Below are 18,214 nucleotides of genomic sequence, written 5' to 3'. Positions count from 1 at the left end.
GTATTCACTGTTCTACATCTCGCAGTTCATATAGATAACATTTCACTTGCATTAATACAATGCTGATAGTTCTTGCTTGGTAAAATTATTAATCATTATAGGTCTACCAGTTTTTCTTCTCACTGTGAAAATGATTTACAATTCATATGATGTAGAACTATGGCATACTTTACAACATATCATATCTATGCAGGCATTTGTTCCGTAGCACTTCATTCAGTACACAATCTATCAAATATTTCCCATCCAGATGAATCTCTTCACTGTTTAGAGGTGCATAAATTCTTCAGTGCAAGAACAACAAAAAAATTCAAATTTTAATACAGTTTTACTCCAGAATAAAAGTCAGATCTCAGTAGTTTCAACAGTACATTTGTATCATTGGGAACAGCTGCTTGGTCAAGAAAAAGGAGTAGTTGTCTTTATCCAATAATTGACAATGTTACAAAAACACATTTGATCATTATTTTAGGAGACTGACTATTAGGAAAAGTGATTACCATTATCTTTAATGACTCAATAGGTACTTGAGATGCCACACCCTATAAACCTGATCCTAGTTGTGTGTATCATGTGTTGTGTTGTGTTGTGTTGTGTTTGTGTGTGTGTGTGTGTGTGTGTGTGTGTGACTTAACAACAAACAGTTGAATTCTACCTAAAGAGTTGTAGAATGTGATCAATTGTAGCTTTTGTGTACTCATTTTGTCAATAGAGACATGAAGCAAATTTGGTAAGTTTATGGTGGCACTGGAGTGAAACACTGTCTACAGTTCCAATTTAAATTTAAAGTAACTAAGTGAAAGATAAGGCTTTTGCTCATATGAAGACTGTATTAAGATAAAAATATTACATTTTTTAATGAACATACATATCATTCAGTTTCAAAGAACAATAATTCAAAAGCCAGCTAATAAATCACTTATGTCCTCAGCTAATGAAAATCATTTATTGTTTAATTATTAATTCATTACAGTAAATTTACAAAAAATAATAAGGGACAGATGATACAAAGGCAGTTTAATGTCTCACTGTAATGTTCACAGAAACAGAACTGACACTAAGGCAACCAGACCCACGGTCATATAATATAGTGTTTCAAAAGATACTAACAGATGGCACTAAATGCAGTCTCGATACTTGAACAAATCTGACTGAGAACCTCCACCTTCAACAAACACTATGGCTCACTTTTCTATTAACAGTAAATTACACTATTCCTGCAAAGACTGACAATAGTACTTGCACAAATATAAAAAGACCTGCCACTTCAGAACTACGGCACCGACTCCACAGTTTAAAAAACTAACTAGGAAACACCAGTGACGTCCCGACACGTGGCAAGTTACTCGGCAGTCGCTGACTGTACTCTGACTGGCTACATTACAAAAGAGATTCAACTCGAATTCTACAGGCACGAGTCCACAGTGAGGGCTACATTATATACCAGCTCCTTTAGACAATGTCATATTGCAAAGCTGGAAAAATAAGTTGAAAGCCTGATTTCCCTTACATATGAAATTTTAAAGTGTAGGCCTATTCGTAATAAATATTTATTACAGAGAGCAGGTATAAACAATACAAAAAGTAACACTCCTTTCGAGAGGATCTCGAACCGGCTAGGTTCGGAAATCGACAGGATTCTACACTGCAATCCTATGCTGTATTTTGCTACACTAGAGTTCCTCTCAGTTTTCAGTAAGTGTGAATAAGACTTTACTATAAAAAGTGCATTTGTTAATTTTTCACACCTAAGAAGTTGTGTAGAAAGATATCTCGAATTATGACTGGTGAAAATAAAGTTTTCATTATTCTGAAAATTTGCTGTTTGTATTTTTGATGCCATAACCTAACCATTTCTATCTTAATTGTGATGCTCCTGAATTCTCAAAACCTACTTTTCTAAACTGAGAATTGATGAATACGGTAACATGAAGTGTAATGCAGAATTGCTTTTACTGACCACATCTGTGAGTGGTAACAGTCCCTTCCGAGCTTCCTGTGTACTGCTCAACTGTCGACGATTTGTAGGTCATCCTTGCATTACTGGCTGGTTTCCTTACAAATGCAGATCTTACTGTGAAATATGTCTCAGTTCTGTTTCAGAAAGACTACTGTACACTTTCAACAAATCCACACATACAAAGTGCTAGAAGCTCGAGATAAGGCTGCTACATATACATGGTAAGTATCACCTGTGTTAATGCATGTTATGAATGTTGTATAATAATTGCACATAGTACGTACTTTTACAATCTTACATCACTGTCTCAGGAAAGGGAATATTTTTTCGGCACTTTAGGATCGTAACAAAACTGAGTCATCACTCGTGTCGTTGAAATGTCATATATCCATATGACACGTACTTGAGAACTCCACTTTATAAAATTTTTATTTTACAGTACAAAATAGCTTAGCTGGCCCTGCATATAGGAAGAAGCATAATATTTAAAAACATTGTTTTATTTATACATATTAATATTTTTTTAAAAATTTGTTTTTAAACAAAGTGGCAAGTAACACTGAAATTGTATGTAACATAATAACTAACTTGAAAATACATGGCACTTCTAAAAATATTTAAATATTATGTACAAATCATCTTACAATGTACAAACAAAACTGTCTTATTTCTAACAGATACAATAATGAACACTCTCGTTAAATATGGGAACTAGGTTGTGTAATAAATTAATGACTGTGAAAAATGCAAAGCTTAATCCTAAGGATAGTACTTTATCCTTACTGATGCAGTACAAAGAACACTTTTTACTAGTCTTCCTGTTGTAGAAACTCACCTACATAATCACATATCACATTTCTCACATAAAAAATAACAAGACTTTCTACAAGCAGTCCACTTACACATCAAACAAAATTTTGACTTTACACTATCACACAGTGAACAAAATTCCCATTCATCACATCAGATTCATTTCAGACTTCACAAACATCTCATAATAATAAAGAGCACATTATAACAACCTCATAGAAATCTCAATGTGTTCCATGCACTTCAAAATATTAGTTGTAGTCTTTTACTTGGGGTAGAATCAACTTTTCACTCGATCCTAAGTTCTTCCTCATTTCTTTCATGTAACTGATAACAGTTTTTGATGAACTTATCACATGGCTATTCTATTCTTAAAATAAATGTAAAAGCACACAGACCGAGCCTGCTGAAACTCCTGCCCTAAGGCACTAACTAGTCGTCACAGAATCTGTCACGTTAGCTCAAGTCAATTTTACAAATGTTGTCAAAATGAGAACATTGTATGACAATAAGGGAATATACTTTTACTTCACTGTTCTTTCCATAAATCAGCACCTCGCTGGTGATGCCCCTATTTAATGCGGCAGGCTCAAAGACAATACCAAAATGTCTTTTACATATTCTGCTCTCACGATTCCACGTGCAATGACGAGAATTACAAGTTACGTATTATATAAAAATGCACAGAGTTTATTAACTCCAAAATGGAATGTTTGTGGCAATCTTTTCCACACTTGGCTAAAATAAAATAACAAATCAGTTCACATTGCTAAATGAGTATTTCGTCAGGTAAAATTCTTATGTGAAGTACATGAGAAATGAAATTTACAGCAAGCAGTCTACACTGTTCTCTTCAGCTTTAAAACATAACAATGCAAACATACTGAGCCATCACAAGGCACAGAAAAATCTGGAGATAATGTTCTAAGTTGTGTGGAACTTCAATTCGTGCTGCATATTAAACTTAAAATGACTATTTTTAAAATGTTCTTTGGTTTAAAGCATCAACAGACACATTTCTTTGAACCAGAAAGTAAAAAACAGCAAGCACAACCCAAAACCCTGCATGCTCCCTCAGTTGTTACCAGACTCCAGCAAATGAAACCTCAGCTTCTGCACATGTGTGCTGCAGGAACCTGCCACAACACAATTTTCTAGAAGGCAGATATGACATCTTTTCTGGTCACACAAGTCAGTACGCACTGCTAAAAGTGACCTCAGGCACACTAACATCACTGCAGCGACAGAATGCCGAGTACAAGTATCCCGATTCTTCGTTTTAAACAAGCAGTGTTAACCGAGTATTGCAAATGTCAGCATTTTGACACTTTCTGCGTGGATGATATAGCTGGTAATATTTCAGTCTGCCTACAATGGAATCAGAAGCTGATATTCCTAACAGTACATCTGGAGGACCCACACACAGATTACCACAAATGGCGAGCAATTGCCCTCCACTATGTGCGGTATATGTAGGAGCAGGGTGCACGCGAGTGTGGGGGTGGCGAGGGTGAGGACGAGGGCGGGGAGGGGGAGGTGCTGCTGCTCCTGCTGCTGCCAGAGGGGGGGCCCGACACCGACCCCGAAGCAGAGCCCGAGCCGGAACCGGAGCCCGGCGGGCGAGTCCGCCTCCCCCCCGCCCCCGCCCCCGCACCTCAGAGGTACACCTTCTTTACAGAGCGGGTAGTGCCGAAGCCAGAGTCGGGCCCTCCGCCAGTTCCCGGACCTGTGGCCCTCCGGTAGCCACCTCCCGGGCCCCCGTCGTGGGGACGTAGAGTGCCAAAATCGCGGCCCCGGCCATACGGCGAAAAGCTGTCTTGGAACTGGAACAGGGTCTCCGCTGCCTGCTGCTGCTGTTGCTGAGCAGCACTCTTTCTCAGTGTGCCCTTTGGGGAGTTGAGCTTTTCCGGGCCACCTCCCCCGCCCACACCTGTGCCAGCACCGGGTGTGGGAACTAAGACAGGCTCGGCATATGTGACTTCTTCTTGTGGCAGGAGCTTTGGTTCCACAGCCAACCTGCAAAAAAGTCTATTGTAATGAACTTGGCACATGGTGACACAGCTGCTTGTAAGCAGAACATTAATCCTCTGATAAATTCCAGGTTATATGCAATGTGTGAACTGTGAAACATCTCTTAATGTACATTTGTAAATCATAAGACATGTCTAAAATTTGTGATAGGTTTTTAACACAAATGAAGTACAGCATATGCTAGCAACAGTGGCCTAATACTAATAAAACTCTGTTGGGGAAGGAAAGTTACTCTATAAATCTAATAATGCCTTTCTCAAAAATCGTCTGTTCCTTCTGCATCAATTGACTGGGTATGTGTCTGTCTTTTACTTTACTGTATACTTGTAGTTTCATCTTCAAATACCATGAAGTCTGAGGATGTAGTTTCAGTTGATATATGGAAAGCTAAAAATTATGTGTTTCTTATGCTCTTAGTATGGCCAAAAAGATTTTCTACAATTTTAGTTTGCTGTGTAAGAAGATTATAATTTCATAAATGTTTAGAGAGGGACAGTTAGAAGTTGTAGCTTTTGAAATAATGTACAACATGATTAGTATGCCTGTGCAGTTCACATGTTTGACTTTTCTTTTGCAGCTTCAGTATCTCAGATGTGTTATTTGAACTTACCCAGAAAACTACACCATGCTGAGTGCAAGCAAGTAAACTGATAAGTTCATTTGCTAGGAATTCAACATGTTTAGTTCACCTTAAATTCTTGTACAAATATAATCTACAGAACGCCACTATGTTAAATTCTTCTATAAGCTGCTTGTTACTATCTGTTTCAATATTCTGGCATTTTGAATGTTTGGCCTTTAACTACACCATATGGTTTTTGAGGTGTTCAGTTTTTAACCATTTAGGTGAAATGAGTTTTCTTGAATATTCAGAGTGTTCATAATGGAGGTTGGGATTTTTTCTGTTATCATTATGATTAATATAAAGGTACTATCTGCAAACAAAACTGGAGAAAAATTTATATTTATGTCAAATACAAACAGGCAGGTACCTTCCCAATGTCGCTGAAAATATCAAAAGTTATTCCCATTTTCAAAAAAGATTACGATAAAGAAGTGAACAACTAGAGGCCTATCACATTTTCATCCTGCTTCTTTGAAGTATTTGAAAAAAAACTGTGCTCAAAAAATTGATGGGCTTCATTTACAAAAAGGTATGCATGAGTATATCCCAAACATGGGTTTTGAAACAACAAATGAGCAGAAATGACTATATATGAGTCAATCAATATAATACCCTATTTCTTAGATACAAATTAACCACTGTAGGCATATTTTTTTCCTTTGTCTGTCAAAGACTTTTGACTGAGTGTGTAACAAAATATGACTTATAAAAATTGAACAGTATGGTATCAACAAATCGACTGCATCATTCCCAAGTTATTGCTCACTGGTCAGTATGAAGTACATTGCCAAACAATTCAATAACTGAAATCCTCCTGATAGTAAAACTGTTAAGCAAGGTGTGCATTAGAGTTCAGTACTGAGGCCTCTGCTTTTCCTCCTATATACCAATGACTTGAGCCTGAATGTAAATGCTCACATAAACATTATTAATGCAGATGACAACTGTACTCCTCAGAAGCCATACAGAAAGCTGTGAATGCGGCTACTGATCAACTCGGCAACTAAGCTACATATGGAAAATTAACAACCAACAGTAAAAAGACTTTTTCCACGGACTTCTGTATCACACAAAAACAAACCCCTCCCAACCACTTGTAACAGTAAATAACCTAACACTGAAAGCATATTCGTGGGTCTGTAGTTATGACATAACCTGGTATGGAATAAACATACTGAACACACAAATTCCAGTTAGCACCTACTTACTTCACTTAATCAAGTCAGATGTGCTGTACCCCCTTCTTCACACTTATCCATCCACAGACTTGCAACCCACATTACAAATTTTTTATTTATTTTTCTCTGATCTCATTGTGCCTCCATGCCAATTTCAGTTAACTTTTGCCATTCACTATTGACCTACTCCCTCATTTAATCTTGTTTCCCCTTATTTCATCTGTTTTGCGATTTTTTCCCACGTGTTTGGGTGTATTTTTGTGAATTTTTTCAGGTGTAATTCTATGTCATTTATGTATTTTTGCACAATTTTATCCACCACCATGAATCCTTGCTCCTTCCATCTGTGTCAATAGACAAACGTTTCCTTATTACTAGCCGGAAACAGTCCCACATACTTTTCCTGTGTTGTTGCTTGGCTCATGGAATCCCCCCCAAAGGCCTTACCAGCAAATCATTCATCATCAAATCATCCATCAACATATTATTCATCTCTGGTTGCCACCCTCCCTTCCACAATGATCTCAATCTGTTCAGATTCTACCAATCCTTAACCCTCACCAACATAGTCCTGCAAAACCATACCAATCAGGCCCAGACCACATTGCAATACCTTCTCACCCTCTGTAAAATTCTCCTGCTATACAATCCCAAATACCTGCATTGCATAACACACATTGAAACTCTTGCACTCCAGGAACTAGAGCAACATGCACACCACCACCTCAAAAAAACTCTCCACCCTGTTCATTTCCTACTCCTGCCTTGGACTACCACTATCCACCGCCTCTACAACCATCTCGAAACCTTCCCCCACATCCCTTCATAGCTGACAAATCCTCCCTCACAGACCTACTACATTTACCACACCCTCAAAAACTCTGTCCCACCATCATACAGAATCCGGAAAATAAACAGACCTGAAACACAGTCATGAACCTTTCCTCTGAGAGCCTTAGTTCCTGCAGAAGTTTAACTCCTTTTCAAAGCCCTTGCCTTTTTCTCCACTCCTGGATTCAATCAGGCAGGACTTGTTAAAAACTCTGTCCTTCTCCCGACCCCTACAATGTAGACGCTTTTTCACCACCAGCGCTAACAATCACACTCAACCAAAGACCAAAGTTGAACTCTGCCTGACTCAGTTCACTCCTCCATCCAATTATAATCCATCCCCACTGCCCCCTAATCAACCCCTGTTAACTTTACAGCATTTCTTAACCTTGAACCTTGCCTCACCATCATTCCCCAAAACCACCAATAATGAAACTAAACTCACATCCACAGAAAGTACCACCATCTAAAATTGATCCCAACCTCATAATTCTACCTGCTGACAAAGGCTTTATCACTGTTTTGAGAACTGCAAGGATTACCTGGTAGAAGAACTCCACCAACTGTCAGATTCATCCACCTACAAACCATGCCAGAGTGACCCAATTCCAGCAGGACCTTCTGTCTCTCTTCAAATCATAAGGCCCATCCCAGAACCTCTCCCAGAGTCTATCTCCCTCCTCAACCCTACCACTCCCTGCACTCCTATCTTCTACATGCTTCCTAAAGTCCATAAACACAACCACCCAGGATGCACAATTGTGGCCGGTTACTGTGCTCCCACTGAGAGAATCTCTGCTCTCGTAGATCAACACCTTCATTCTATTACCTGCAACCAACCCTCCTAGATAAAAGGTATCAATCATTTCCATCAGCGGCTCTCCACAGTTCCTGTTCCTTTACCACATCGTGCTCTGATTGTCATTATTGATGCCACTTCTCTTTATACAAACATCCCTAATGCTCATGGCCTTACCACTATTGAACAGTAGCTTTCCCAACGTGCAATGAATCCCAAACCTACAACCTTATTCCTCATCACCATGAGCAACAGTATCCTCAACCACAATCACTTCTCCTTTGAAGGCATTATCTAGAAACAAATCTGGAGCATGGCTATGCCATTCATATGGCATCATCCTATGCCAATGTATTCATGGGTCACCTAGAGGAATCCTTCCTAAACACCCAAATCCTAAACTCCTCAACTGGTTCAGATTCACTGATGACACCTTCATGATCTGGATCAAGGGTGAGGACACCCTATCAACATTCCTCCAGAACTTTGGCACCTTCTCCTCCATTCGCTTCACCTGGTCCTGCTCAACCCAACAATCCACCTTCCTCGGATGCTGACCTCCACCTCAAAGATGGCTACATCAGTATCTCCACTCATACCAAACCTACCAACCACCAGCAGTACCTCCACTTGATGGCTTCCATCCATTCCACACCAAGAAGTCCCTTCCAAACACCCTAGCCACCCATGGCAATCACATCTATAGCCAGGAGTGGAGCAACTGAATCACATTCTCTGCCAGTGTTTCGACTACCTCTCGTTGTGCCCTGAGATGAGGAATGTCCTACCCACTTCCTTCTCACAGTGGTGCTCCACCACCCACCGAATTGACACAATATCCTCGTTCGCTCGTATACAACTCCTGCTCCCAAACCCTTGCCTCCTGGCTCATATCCCTGTAACAGACCTAGATTCAGTACCTGTCCCATATATCCTCCCACCACCATCTACTCCAGTCCAGTCACAAACATCATCCATTCCATCAAAGGCAGGGCTACCAGTGAAACCAATCATTTGATCTACAAGCTAAGCAGTAACCACTGCACTTCATTCTATGTGGGCACGACAAACGGTCTGTCTGCACAAATGGCCACCTACAAACTGTGGCTAAGAAACAGCTGGATCACCCCATTTCTGAGCACACTGCCCAAAACAACGTTCATCATTTCAATAACTGCTTTACAGCCTGTGCCATCTGCATCCTTCCCACCAGCCTTTCAGAATTGCGCAGGTGGGAACTCTCCCTGCAATATAGCCTTTGTTTGCATAACCTTCCTGGCCTCAACCTTTGTTAGTCTTTATCCTTACCCTCTAGCCCCTTCCCTGTTCCCATTCTAGCACTAAACAGGCTTCTATTTCAGCAACGCACCCACAGTCTTTTTCCTGTCTCCTTTTCCTCTTACCCTCCCCCGTCTTCCATCTAACCTCCCGATTTCAGCTAGCTGCCCGACCCTCTCTGCACCTCGTCCCTATGTGCTCCCACAAGCACCACTTTTCTGTCCCCCACCCATACGCTGCTATCCCTCCTCCTTACCCCACCACCTGGTTGCGACTTCCATCATGTGTTGCTACTCATAGTGTGGCTTCAGCAGCCAGAGACAGTTGTGTGTGTGTGTGTGTGTGTGTGTGTGTGTGTGTGTGTGTGTGTGTGTTATCTCAGGCCCTGTTGGCTGAAAGCTCTTTCTCTAATTCTCTAACAGTCTTTTTGTTGTGCCTATGTGCAACTCAGCATCTCCGCTATATGGTGAGTAGCAACTATCCTTTTCCTAATATTGTTACATTCCATCCTGGATTTACCACTGTTGAACAGATAAATGCTACAATAAGTACTGGCTGCTATGCACTGAATGAGCTGCAAGCATGCACTAACCAGAAAATGGTATTAAATATTAAGCAATGCAGATATGAGATTTCACACATATTCTAGCTCCTCAGTCATTTTAACAACTTGGGAAAGTTTTCAATACATGTTCTCTGTAATTTCATTCAACAATATGTCACTAATAAAAGTGTGTTGCCCTGTTCTTAGTAAAGACATAACCTGTTTCCCTCTCTCTCTCTCTCTCTCTCTCTCCCCTCCCCCCACCCCTGAACCCAAAACACACACACACACACACACACACACACACACACACAAACACAAAGTAGTGAAATTTTATGGCAAATAATCATATTAATCATCTTGCATCTTGCTCGATGGCCTGATGTTTACGAGGTTCTCAGTTATGTTTTTTTTTTCCCTTATGCTTGGGTCCAAAGCCATCAAACATTGATTTAATGCTGTCATTGATCTACTGAGTCTGTATATTATTTGAATAACTATCAGGCAGTGTTAATTTAAGAGACATTTTCAAATATACATGTTATCAGCAGATCATAGAGGAAATCAAAATTAAAGAGAAAATGTCCTGAATACCTCTTCAGGCTGACTGAATATAAATCGCATTATAGAACATAACACTAGGTGACTGCTTAAACTTACTGCCACACAATGTATACAGCACACATACATCATCCTCTACACGTGTGACTCTAGAGTGACCAAAGATTAGAGTCTTTAAAGTAGAATATTATTTTGGCCACTTTTCAGAAAACTGAAAACTTCAGTCCACTTTCAAGCATGCATATCTCTAATAAAAAAGCATGCACACAGCTTACCCACAATTGGCATGTTCACTCTTACTTCCTCCCTTCTTAATGCACTCTTATTTTCTACTGGCTTTAATTTCATCTATTCACTCCTATCTCAGTCATCCTCTTTGTCTTATTTTCTCCATCACTCCTTCAGTCAGAGTAATGATTTTGAATGAATGACAACATACGTGGTTAACTCTGTTGCTCCTCTTTGCAGTGCCTGTTTTGAGTACAGGTTCCTTATCTCTCCTGATCTTTTATGTTTGAGACTATGACAGTCCATTGTTTTTTCAATATCTCAAATGCTTTCAATCTTTTCTTTTCTGCCTTCCTTGTCAGCTAAGTTTCTGCCCCATACAGGTATATTCTCCAAATGTAGCTAATTAAGAATAATTTCCTGGTAGTCAGGGGGACTGTTTGACATCAGTAGTATTCTTTTCTGGATAAGTGTTTCTTTTTTGTGGGCTACTTCACTTCTACCATTCACTTGATAAAACTTCTACGATACCTGAAGGTAGTCACACATGCCAGCATTTTGCTTCCAAGATGTTTTCTATGTATTGTGTAAATCATAATTTTTGTTTTGTTTCAGCTGATGTTCATCTTCCACACCTGTGTTAAGAAGTGACTCATCTGATGAGTATCTTCTGTAGATAGTCGTCATTAATGTAATCCCATTGCTGCTGGTTTATGTGAATGCCTTCATTTTATTTTTGTACAAATTAAATAATATTAGAGACAATCAACATTCCTGCTTTAATCCCTATAATATTTTTGTCTGTGGTTCATCCTCTCCTATGATAGCATTCTAATTCTTGTAAAGCTGTAGGATTATTCTGTTGTCCCTGAAGTCTATTACTATTTTCATCATCCCTTTGAACAATTTCTTCCACTTAATGTTAAGCAGTTAAGCATTCATCAAAACTTTATTTATGAAAAGGAACTTTGTGGCAAATTAAAACTGTGTGCTAGATTGAGACTTGAACTCGGGGCCTTTGCCTTTCGCGGGCAAGTGCTCTATTGAGTGAACTGCCCAGGCAAGACAACAGACCTTCCCTCACAGCTCTGCTCCTCCAGTATCTTATCTCCTATGTACCAAACTTCACAGAAGCTATCCTGCAAAACTTGCAGGACTAGCACCCCTGGAAGAGAGGATATTGTAGAGACATGGCTTAGCCAAAGCCTGGGGGATGTTTCCAGAATGAACTTCTTGCCCTGCAGTAGAGTGTGTGCTGACAAGATCTTCTGTGAAATTTGGAAGGTAGGAGATGAGGTATTGGGGAAAATAAAGCTACGAGGGCAGGTCATGAACTGTTCTTGGGTAAATCAGTCTGCCCGCGAAAGACACAGGTCCCTGATTTCGAGTCTCAGTCTAGTGCATAGTTTTAATCTGCAAGGAAGTTTCATGTCAGCATACATTCCACTGCAGGATCAAAATTTCATTCTGTAACTTTTTTTATGTCTATGAAGGCAATCAATATTGATGTGTCTATATGATTGCTCAAAAATTACTTGTAAAGGAAGTATTGGTTCCTGTGTTCCCACATTACTTTGAAATGCATACTGGTCATTTTGTAAACAGTCTTCTACTTCCTGCTCCATGCAATGAAAAATAATTCTAGTTAGGCATGTGATATGAAGCCGAGTGCTGGACTAGTTTTGCTTGGCTGGTCTTCCAAAATCATATCATACAAGTTGCTCACAATATTTTCAAGAAGTACCCTGCCCATGACAATCGTACCACAAATAAAATAAGTTGGAACTAGAATGTAAATTCCTGAATGGTACTCTTATTTAGTTAATCTAGATGTAGAATACATCAGAGTCATAGAATGCCAAAAAAGTCAAAAAATAAAGTGTCATGAAGCTGTACAACTAATTACCCCTGCCTATCAGAGACTTACAAAACAGGGAGCTTGAAAAGCATTTCCAAAAAAAATTTAAGTAACGAGTGTGCATGAAATAGGAAATGTTTGGTAGATAATCAGTGTGCACGACTTAAATGTACCTTAGTTTTGGAAGATTCATTGGTTTACTTGTTACGTGACTATACATACTCCGTAAACTCGTCTGTGTTTTATAGTAAACGTACAATTATCACTACAAATGTAAAACTGACAATGACATTTCAAAAAAAAAGGTTGGCTAGTGAGAAAGAAAGACATTCTATCCTATTCCAGAAATGTGCACTTTTTTCTAAGGGTTTGTTGGAGCCTGAAACTAACTACATTTAAATAAATTATTTAGTCAACAAATTTGTGACTAGCTGTGTGGGTCAATGGCATCTTTTTAAGTAGCCATGCTCAGAGTTTTGCCCCAGACTCAGTGAATCTACAGATTTATCAGTGTTATCATGGGAGACTGCAGTGATTGCACTGACACAGCATGACATTATTAAGCATCACTAGTTACCAGTGACTTAATGGATTGTATCAGCATTCACAACTATTTGTCACTATCAAAAATATCACTCTTATTGTATGTAATTCAGCACCGCAGAATGACCCACAGCACTTCAAAGTAATATATAACCCAGCTATTAAGTGTATGTGTTGTAAATAAACTTATTGAATTTTTGTGTTTTTGTGGATGTATGATTGTCTTTATTGGCCACCTCAACTACCAACAGATCAAGTTGCAGTGTTTCTTTTTCATTCAAATTTCCAAAGCAACACTGCTCCAGGAATAACCATTTTTGAATGTGCTGTCTTAATACTCACTTCACATATGTGAAACCATAAAATATTTTGCAGCGATGAAATTTCCCTACCTGTTGACAGTCTGCCTCTGTTCAAAGTATTCATACTCTGTGTCAGGATAAGGCAGGTTGTCTTCTTCTTCCTTATGGCACTTGCGGCCACAGAGGTAGCCTGTCACAAAACCCACGACCAGCGCAGCCACAGATCCTGCCACGACTGCCAGTGCCAGGGTTTCTACAGAGTACTGGGGGAGCGGGCTATCTGCTGCACTCACTTCTGGACCTGAAACCAATCGCATACTTCAACTTTACTTTTGTTACAGCCTGAAGTATCTTGTACATAGTTAATTGCTTAGTTTTATTAAAAAGAAACATCATGGAGTGTCACAGTGCAGTAAAAGAAGCATCTCCTTTACAATGAGTAGCATGAAAACTGCTTGTTCTCATGCTTTCCATAAAATTTTGCTAGTAGAAATGGAAATTATTTTAATAAATAGTTTCTGTAGCAATGTATGCATGGGGTTTTTCTTTGAGGAGAATGAGATACAATTAAATTACACTTGCTATACAGGAGACCATTTTCAAGTAGACTATAACAGCATCTTGTAACACTACATATAAGGCTGTTGATATGGTTGAGTGACAGTTCCCCTCATGCTTGCATGAATACAATGGTCTCTCAATAATAACTTTTTACTGTTGTTTATGCATCTGCTTTTAAATTTTTTAATCTTGTCAAGAAGCATAACATATGGCTTCGCATAATAACAAACTTCTCATTATTTTACTCCTGAAATAGTTACAATGAGATTTCACCAACAAAACTTTCTAAAATTTATTTCTTAATGGCGAATTCTGAAAGTGTTATCCAATTGAAATGTTTTATCAATCATCAGGTTTTTCCATGTGACTGCAAGCTCAGATTTTGAAAAGTGTGTGCAACTGTTTTCTATGTTTCTTTTTTGGAACTTCTGACATGTATCTTGTAACACACCACAATGCTTTTGTGGTTATAGGAGTTTTTAAATACTTGTAGCAATAATAAATTAATGTACTGCAGAGTGGTGATCCCTTTTCATCAGTAAATGTTCACTGCCCTGTTTTCTACAACTTCTAATTGCTCATTATTTTGTGCTTTAGTGACAAAACAGTCTCCTTGACATTAAAGGTGGTTGCTAAGATTTGGATATTCTTATATGCATTCATGTTTATATAAATTTATAACACCTAAATGCATTTAAGTAGATTCCAATTAAAGCACTTTGTTTGAAATGCCAATAAAAGGTATGTACATGGCTGACAGTAAGTTTTTTTGTTGAAATGAGAATGAAAATTTCTACAAAATACTATTGTATCAAACTTGATTTTTAAAAATGTCATTCTCTGTAAAAGTTTGTGTTCTATTTCCTTTGCCTATAACCCTCCACAAACATGTTACTACAACATCTGATTATTTAATGTGACCAATGTTGGATGGGCAAGACTGCTGAGAAAATATTCTCAATAAACTATGTTTCTTAGAATCCAAACTACAAAGCATGTTTTCAAAATTTAAACTGTAGTAACAAAAGCCAATGCCACAAAATGTTCCAATGTTAGTAATAATAAATTGAATAAGTTATTTCACCAAGGTAAATAGTTCACTGACCACTGTGTTGTCCATCATCGTGGACAATGTTGATAACTTCTCCTTCAGGCACATCTTTAGTTGGGCCAGTTCGCCCACCAACATCCTGGTTGTATGGCTTTCCAAAGTTTGAAGACAGTCCCTCTACGCTGCCTGTACTTTTACCCAGTACTTTGCCTGGAAATTATTGAAATTTGTTACACATACTGTAAACAGATGCATTTATTTTTAGTAACATCTGAAATTAAGAACCTAAAATGTAATCATCAGTAAAATGTCTGTAGAGCATTTCCCACTCACATTTCTTATTTAATGTGTCTTATTACAATCCTTACGAAGGTCATGGGTATGTTTCTTTGAACTTCATAATCAATAATTTATTTCATTGTCAAGCTCACTGAATCACTGCCTTTCATAAATCACAAGTCCAGTTCTCTGGTTATGTTGATTTTTTTTTTAAATAAAAAAGAATAAGCGAGGGAATTCTAGCCAAATGATGTTCTCTCAAGGCTGTTCCATCTCCATTGCATTTGTCTCCAGAGAAATATGTTTGTCCTTAATTACATTGTAACATCCTGGTCTTTTTTGTATTGTCATCTGTTACACATGTTGGTAATTTCAATGTGGAATGTGTAAGACAGGGAAGACTACCACTTGTACAACAAAGTTAGTGACAATATCATCCAGTAAAATGCAATTGCCACCTTGTGCACAATTCATTATATGTGCTACAAAAAAGTGTGCACATACTATTTTGAGGTTCTGAAAAATAAAAATGGAGCATCAAACCACTGATGATATAAATAATGATGAAAGATTTGGTATCAATCATCAAAGTCCTACTTTTCAAGAAATGGGATTCCCTCAAGTTGATTATAGTTTTCACAATATGTATAGGATGGTACATAAAGTAGGGTACTGTTATTAAAGCCCTAAAATACTTTACCTGCTTGACACACTTTCTGTTTTAAATCCTTCCCTTACCACAACCCCCTTACTACGAATGGCAAATAAATCCTGTGATGAAGGTAACTTTCAGGCATTGTCATATAATGCCAAATAAATTTTTAATATATATAGATATGATCAGTTCAAAGCTGAATGGTGAGGAAGTTAGATATCACAAATTATTGATCTTGTGTAGCTCATTATGGAATACACAAAGTTATTTTACTTTTTCCCAATCCTATACTTTTCATGTTTCATACTAAGCCAGAAGCTACTCAACTACAGATATTTTCATAGTAAATGGCAGACAAGACCAGCTGAAAGAACAAGGTAGTGTAGTGGTTAGCACACTGGACTCGCATTCAGGAGGACAACAGTTCAAGCCTGCGTCCGGCCAGCTTGATTTAGATTTTCCATGATTTCCCTAAATCGCTTCAGGCACATGCCGGGATTGTTCCTTTGAAAGGGCACAGCCAATTTCCTTCCCCATCCTTCCCTAATCCAATGGGAACAATGATCTTGCTGTTTGGTCCACTCCCCCCAAATCAACCAACCAACCAAGACCAGCTGAACTTACCACAACGTTGTATTTATGTTTCTCGAATATAATGGAAGCATTCCTGTTTTTGATTTTCACTATGCTACACCACAGACTACAATACCAAGCTTTTAGTTACATTTACACTAGTGACAGATTTTGATGCTGTATGGAAATTATCCTGTAATTTTACAATTAATGTCTGTTGGAAACAGCAATTTGCCATGAAGTACACTTTCTTCACCATACGCATTAAGGCACTAAAATGTGAAAAGTCCAGTCAAATTGTTGGGGATAAAAGCCTATGCCTTGTAAAAGGTGGGGTAGATTTTATTTTTTTAATTCATCCACATGTTTGAAAAGATTGGAAAACAAGTTTTGTCAGCAAATTTTATGTGAGCTAAACTTTCTTTCATCAAAACACTACAAAAATTTTCGATTCCAGTTAAAAAAAAAGTCTCAGTTTATTGTGCTCCTAGCACTTTGACATATATTTTCTTTTTAAAAGAGCACAAAATTCTCTTTGCATTTGATTACTACGACTTCTTTCTGCATCGAATACCAAGGATGCCGCAGTTCATCAAAAAATAATGATTTTTCAAGTTTTGTGCAAAATGGCAAAATACCAAGTTTTTGAGTACTTTTACTTCAGTTTATATTTACATAAAAGAAATACATTATACAATGTGTTACACATTGTAATTAAATATCTCACTTTGCGGCAAGGCCAGGATATAAAGCATCACTGACGTTATTCAGTATCTACGAACACAATCAGGTCAGATTGTGAGAGAGAGGTACCGTACATTTTTATAGCTGAATGATGCTATCAGAAAAAGACATGTGCCTTAGTTCTAGTGAAGGAACTCAATTGCACTGAATAAATTTTTTGTTGTTGATGGAAGGTACTTTATACACAAAGTAACTTGGCCTTTAGATCTTTTCTTCAAAACGATAGCCCAAAGTTATGTTTCTTACTTGCATTGTCATTTTCGACTTAATTTGATATTGTATTTGATGAGTAGGAACAGCAATGTCGCACAAAGAGTGCTGGGACAATTTGTAAGCCTAAAAAACATTCTTCAGGTGAGGTAAGTTTTTGTTTGATGAATGAAAGAAGAATTGCTTATTAAAAAGGAATTTTGATATTGTAGCATTGAGATGGGCCAAGCAGAAGAAGCTGATATTATGATTGTAACATATTCCTTTTAAAGAACTTACAGTTTTGGAGTGCGGTTACAGTGGGAGAACATGTTGACTTCCTTGTGTTCATGACTGATTTAGAACAAGGCATCGAAAACTTATTTTTGCTAAAGCCAGGAAGAGGAAGTGCAGAAAACGTGGTTTTTCACAGCATCTCACAAGTCTGACAGTAAACATTGCAAACGAGCCAAAGGCTGAAGTACACTGTCAGAAGTTATGCATTCAGGAGTATAAGTAAATTTTAATGGCTTTTTAATTATAATAAAGCTACCTATGTTTAATTTGTATTACATGGTTCTTTATACAAGTATAAGTAGCTGCCTATTTCAGTT

At 38.1% G+C, this 18,214-nt stretch overlaps 1 protein-coding gene across 4 annotated transcripts in view; it reads right to left on the bottom strand.

Annotated features, from left to right (window-relative positions):
- Positions 1-309: 309 nt before the first annotated feature.
- The window catches only part of LOC126484579 (semaphorin-1A), an 893,741-nt gene continuing 875,836 nt past the window's right edge, over positions 310-18,214 (bottom strand). For all 4 annotated transcript variants that reach the window (XM_050108140.1, XM_050108141.1, XM_050108142.1 and 1 more), the window contains exons 16-18: positions 15,215-15,370; positions 13,639-13,849; positions 310-4,786 (exon numbers count right to left, since the gene is read on the bottom strand). In XM_050108140.1, the coding sequence (XP_049964097.1) occupies positions 4,426-4,786; positions 13,639-13,849; positions 15,215-15,370 (728 nt within the window). In that variant the 3' untranslated portion in view covers positions 310-4,425. The remainder of the gene's footprint in view (positions 4,787-13,638; positions 13,850-15,214; positions 15,371-18,214) is intronic.

Source organism: Schistocerca serialis, chromosome 6, assembly GCF_023864345.2.
Source record: "Schistocerca serialis cubense isolate TAMUIC-IGC-003099 chromosome 6, iqSchSeri2.2, whole genome shotgun sequence".
Classification (NCBI taxonomy): Eukaryota; Metazoa; Arthropoda; class Insecta; order Orthoptera; family Acrididae; genus Schistocerca; species Schistocerca serialis.
This window is presented reverse-complemented; position numbering and strand designations above follow the sequence as displayed.